The sequence below is a fragment of the Dromiciops gliroides genome, chromosome 6, assembly GCF_019393635.1.
Source record: "Dromiciops gliroides isolate mDroGli1 chromosome 6, mDroGli1.pri, whole genome shotgun sequence".
Classification (NCBI taxonomy): domain Eukaryota; kingdom Metazoa; phylum Chordata; class Mammalia; order Microbiotheria; family Microbiotheriidae; genus Dromiciops; species Dromiciops gliroides.
Genome location: NC_057866.1, coordinates 263,696,568 through 263,702,567, shown reverse-complemented (window position 1 = coordinate 263,702,567; position 6,000 = coordinate 263,696,568). Strand labels below are relative to the sequence as shown.

Here is a 6,000-nt window from a genome sequence, read left to right as displayed (position 1 = left end):
TCTGTCAATACATCTAACAATTGTGGTAAAGGCTGTCTTGATTATTCCTACCTAATAAATGTTTAAAGCATCTACTTCTTTCCTTTTTTTTTTTTTTTTTTTTTTTAGTGAGGCAATTGGGGTTAAGTGACTTGCCCAAGGTCACACAGCTAGTAAGTGTTAAGTGTCTGAGGCCGGATTTGAACTCAGGTCCTCCTGACTCAAGGGGCGGTGCTCTATCCATTGCGCCACCTAGCTGCCCCACATCTATTTATTTTCACTTGACATTTCAGTGGTGATAGGCTCTAGGAAGGAGATATTTACATATTTCACTACTTGAACATTTGGGTGGATTTGGATGAAGTGCCCACAGATTAGAAAAGCAGTTTAAAAGTCTTCATGAAGGACTCCAGAACCTGTAATCTTTTACAAACTGAGAAAAAGACTTCAACTGACCCAGAAAAGTCGGGACTGGTTGAACTCATACCAAAAGTGAGCCATCAGCTATGGTGGCAGCAGGAACAAGCAGCCATGGAAGACATTTTTCCTTAGAAGGATTGACCATGAGTCGTGAGCAATTGCTAGCTGCATGTCTTTGTGGTATATCTTAAAAAATCAAACTAATAACTGACATTTATCTGTAAGCTTCCATAAATAGGAATATTCTGGACAGACAGTTCTCTTCTCATAGGGAAATTGAGTGACTACATTGAGTAGGAGAATCAGGGGAATAGAACAGAAAAGAATGAACCTCACATTAAAACCATATAACCTTTAAAAGAAAATGCCAAGACAAATGAGACACCTAAATAATGGATACCCAAAATCATTCCACTGAATTGATCAGATCTAGAGTCTCACTAAGGATAATTGTGGATTTTTTTATAGCTAGAAGAATCATAATTTTCGAAGAACAGCCTGACATCCTTGGACAATCCTGAAATGTTTTGAAACAGTGTAATACTGAAAAGGATAGTATTAATAATAATAATAGAGGGGCAGCTAGGTGATGCAGTGAATAAAGCACTGGCCCTGGATTCAGGAGGACCTGAGTTCAAATCTGACTTCAGACACATGAAACATATATCTATGTATAAATCTCATTTGATCCTCACAACTCTGTTATGTGTAAGATTATCATCCCCATTTTAGAGATCATGAAATTGAAACTCAATGAAGAATGTCACACAAATCCTTTTAATAGTATTTTATTCTTTCCAATTACATGTCGAGAAAATTTTCAGCATTCATTTTTACAAGATTTTGAGTTCCAAATTTTTCTCCCTCCATTCCTCCCCTCCTCTCTTCCAAAAATGGTAGCCACCTTGATATGTTATACATGTGCCATCATCTAAAACATATTTCCATATTAGTCACAGTTATGAAAGAAGAAACAGATCAAAAGGGGAAAAAATGCACAAAAAAAGAATAAGGTAAGTGAAAAAAATGTGCTTCAATCTGCATTCAGAGTCCATCAGTTCATTATCTGGACATGGATACCATTTTCCTTCATGAAGTCTTAGTACTTGTCTTGGATCACTGTGTTGCCAAGAAGAGCTGAGTCATTCACAGTTGATCATCATACAATCTTGCTGATACTGTGTACAATGTTTTCCTGGTTCTGCTCATTTCACTTTGCATCAGTTAATGCAAATCTTTCCAGGTTTTTCTGAAATCTACATGTTCATTATTTCTTATTTCACAATTGTATTCCATTACATTCATATACCACAACTTGCTCAGACATTTCTCAATTGAGGGGCATCCCCTCAATTTCTCATTTTTTGCTGGCACAAAAAGAGCTGCCACAAATATTTTTGTGCATATGGGGCCTTTCCCCTTTTTTATGATCTCTTTGGGAAACAAACCTAGTGGTAGTATTGCTGGATCAAAATGTATGCACAGTTTTATAGCCCTTTGGTCATGGTTCCAAATTGCTCTCCAGAATGATTAGATCTGTTAACAACTCCACCAACAATTCATTAGTGTACCTATTTTCCCACATCTTCTCCAACATTTATCATTTTCCTTCTTTGTCATATTAGCCAACCTGATAGGTGTGAGTTGGTGCCCTAGAGTTGTTTCAATTTGCATTTCTCTAATCAATAGTGACATATGTTAATTTATTTGATCTGATTATATATTTGGTTGTTTTTAACACTCACAGACTTACTAATTGAGCCCTCAGCTCTGATCTAACTTCATCTGGTCTAGCTGAACATCTCCAGCTAGATTCCTCATCGGTGGTTCAAACTCATTGTGTACGAATAAGAGTTCATTCTCTTTCCCCCTCTTCCTAACCCCACTCTTATTCCTAACTTCCTTATTTATGTACATTTGCAACTTTAGAGTTATCCTTGACTTTTCCTTTATCCCTATATGCAACCAATTGGTCATTCTTGATAAAGTTACCTCCACAACCAATCTCACATCTATTACTTTCTCTCCCCTGGGGAAATGGAACCTTGTCTGAGCCTCAGATACTACTTGGTGAGTGGTGTATGTCGGTATCCCTTCCCTGGGGGATCCAGGAAGGTAGGGCACATGAGGACTAAGAGATCTAGGAACCAAAAGATTCAGAAAGTCAGTGTTGAGTAGGACAAAAGAGGGTTTAGAATCAAGCTGTGGGGGGGCAGCTACATGGTACAGTGGATAAAGCACAGACCCTGAATTCAGGAGAACCTGAGTTCAAATCTGGCCTCAGACACTTGATACCTACTAGCTGTATGACCCCCTGGGCAAGTCACTTAACCCTCATTGCCCCACAAAAAAAAAGAACCAAACTGTGGCCTGATTTCAAAGTTTAGCATCATCTCTCCACTGCTCCAATGTATGAGTCCATTCAAGTTGCTGTATGATATGATTATGGATTTGAGTCAGATTAAACTCTGAGGATGGGGTCTGGAAGGTACCCAGCCCTGACCCAATATAGTTGTTTAGAAGTTTATTGCTTGTCAAATTCTCACTGTCTCCTTTAAGTTTAATTGCCAATTATTTCTTTGACTTCCCAACATAGCCGAAGATAAATTTTAACCCTGTCATCCTTATCTTTAGAGACAGGGGCCTGGAGAGGGGAGTCAGTGGGAACTGTGAGCTTTGAAACATCTGACTCTCACTCCCCTGTTTCCTTTTCCTTCGGTTTGACCTTGTTCCCCCTCCCCTTTTCCCCCTTGCTCCTGGAACACGTATGCATGTCTCCATACATTGATCACGAGCTGAACACGCACCTTGGATGAGACAGGATTGGATGTTAGATTGTGAGCTCATCCACCCTAGGTGTACGTGGGGACAGTCCTTTTCAAGATTACTATAAAAGCCTAGAGGATTGGGCATATCTTGGCAAGACTTCAATGTGTAATTGGGTTTTGCCCATCCTCATGAGGATGTAATAAATCTGTCTCTGCTTGACTTTGTGGTCTCCTCGAGTTATTTGGGTAAACTGAGGCAGTTTGCTCCATACAGATGGGGGCGCGTCCGGAATCTCTTTGGGGATCTTTGGAGACTCCCAGGAGCCTGTCCTTCTGAACAAGGACGTCCCTGCTGAGTTCAGCAGGTTCAGGGGTCTGGCTCTTGGTGAGGCTTCTCAGCATCCATGCCCGGAAAGAGAGAGAGACTTAAAAGTCAACCAGACACAGGGATGCCAGCTAAAGTAATGAGGAGTATCCGGATTGGTTCGGTCACAACGTGTGCACAGACCCAGACTGGTGAGTAACTGGGTGACCATTCAGGGGGATTTCTAGGAAGAAATCGGGAACCCCTAGTTATCATCCTAAGGTCTGTTGAAGTTTTGCAGGGTTGAACAGGTCACTAGGACTGAATAGACACCCTGATACGAGATACAGAATTAACCTTAGGGTGCCCTCTAGGTCCTATTGAGTTTGCGGGGTTGAAAAGGTCTGGGGACGCCCAACCAACAATAGACACCCCGAACAAAATATAGGAACGCCCCTAGGGGGGGTTTAGTACCTGTTGTTTGTGGGATTGAAAAACCAGCTAGATGGTAGAGACCTTTTAAAGGTGGAGGTCCATGCTGAGCCAGGGTTGAATAGACATCCCGAGCAAAAACAGGAGCCCGGTGAGTTCAGGGTTAAAAAGTCCAGACCAGGCTAGGATCTTGAACAAAATATGGGTAGAACATCTAGAGTAGGGCAAGTTTAAAGAGCCAGAGGAGGCTGGAAAAAATCCTGGATTAGATAATTGGAAGGAGACCTTTTCAATTGAAATTAAAAGTAGAGGTCCAGGAGCAAAAATTCCATCAAAATAACTGTATTGACAAAAGAAGAAGAAAGGGAAATTGATCCTTGCAGTCTGGGTTAGAGAAGGGACTGAGAAGGGGATTGTAGAATTGTAAATTACTCAGAATTTGAATTGAGCCATTGGAATGTGACCTGTCTGCAGCCTTAGGTAAAAGGCTGCTGACCACAAAGGAGAAAGAGTGAGTGTGAAGTCTGTTCTTAGGGAACACCTAAAGTTTGTAATAGGAGATTAAAGAAGAGAATCCCCTGGGTCTATCTTAAAATAGATAAATGGGGTTATTTGGTGAGATATTGGCTAAGCTGCCACTTTGCTAGTTTCAGATGGTTTAAGTATGTTGAGAAGGTACGAGGAAGTTTGATTAAGTGAGAAGGAGGAATGAATGGTTAGGAAGTTGTTTGCTAGCCTACATGGTCTACCCTGTCTGCATTGACTGTGATCAGGGGTATGAGAGTGAATAGTTGGGATTTTTGAGAGAGAGAAAGAGAGGAAAGTAGAAGGAAAGAGAGAGAGAGAGAGAAAGAAGAAAGAAAAGAAAGCCCCCCCCCTTTTTTTTTCTCTTTTTCTGCTGTGGGGGAGGAGAGAGCATAAGTCTGTGCTTGGAATTTAGAAGGAAAAGTTTTGTTTAATTGAAGAAGCTACCCTTAAAAAAAAAAACTGGCTAGGTTAAGGAAGTGGGGGAAGAGCAGAGGGAATCTTGCTGCTCTGGCATTGTCTTTCAGATTGAATTGGAGGACTAAATGTGGCATTAAAATATTCCTTTAAACTAGCAAAAGAAAAGTTTGTGTTATTAGGGAATCAAGAAGGGTAATTGAATTTGATTGGGCTATCTATTTAAGAAACTTTGGGAATCATACAAACTATATACTGCCACTTTAAAAATTTTCTTTTGTAATGGAACTGTTTAAGGAGAAACAAAAACAGGAAAATAGGAAGTGTTTAGATTAAGTGATTATGGGATGAATTAATACTAATATGAAATTATCAATGAGGTTCTATATGATACCATTCAGAAAACAAATTGAGGTTTAATTGAATTAATTCTGATTTAATTCTAAGTGAAATATATACTGTTCTATTTGTGTAACTTTAAGCTGACTACATCAAGGTGATTTGCAATATGTAAAGGAAAAGTGCCCAATAGTTTAATAGTCTATTGTATTAGAGATATGGTCAGATTTGGATTCTCTAAATTACTTTGGGTTATGAATTTAATTGAATGTGATAATGGTTTTTTGTGAAGTGGGCATAGTAAGAATATTCTTAGCTGTATATTAAGGCTTTAAGATCTAACAGATCCTCAGTAAAGTAGAGTCATTTGCTTTTTTCTAAAAGTTAGAAGCTTGATGGGATCTCTTTGTGAAATGTAATTTGGTATTACAGGGGGATGGGACTTGAAATCCTTAGTGCAGTCTCTTACCTTGAAGGACAGAAAGAAATGAAATCTAGAGATAAAAAAAAAAAAACTGGCAAAAGAAACTGCTGGATTACTTTAAGTTGTATTGTGATCTGGTATACTGTTAGTTTGAAAGAACAACAACTACAACTACAACAAGAGATAATGAGAGGATTTAAAAAGGGGCCTTTAAAAAGGGGCCTAGTAAAATTTGTTATTATAATTGGAATGGGTTATTTGAATATTTCCTCTTTGGTTTGGAAGAAGCTGAAATTCCTCCCCACTGCAAACACTTTAGATGAGAGAGAAGGGGAGCAGAGATAAAGTTAAGCTAATTTGTTGCAATGGTGATTTGATATTGATAACAATCA

The 6,000-nt window shown here is 39.2% G+C and overlaps 1 protein-coding gene across 1 annotated transcript in view; it reads left to right on the top strand.

Annotated features, from left to right (window-relative positions):
- The first annotated feature begins 3,571 nt into the window (after positions 1-3,571).
- LOC122732285 (mucin-2-like) overlaps positions 3,572-6,000 on the top strand; it is a 101,957-nt gene continuing 99,528 nt past the window's right edge. Inside the window, exon 1 of the mRNA XM_043972360.1 lies at positions 3,572-3,683. Within this exon, the coding sequence (XP_043828295.1) occupies positions 3,572-3,683 (112 nt within the window). The remainder of the gene's footprint in view (positions 3,684-6,000) is intronic.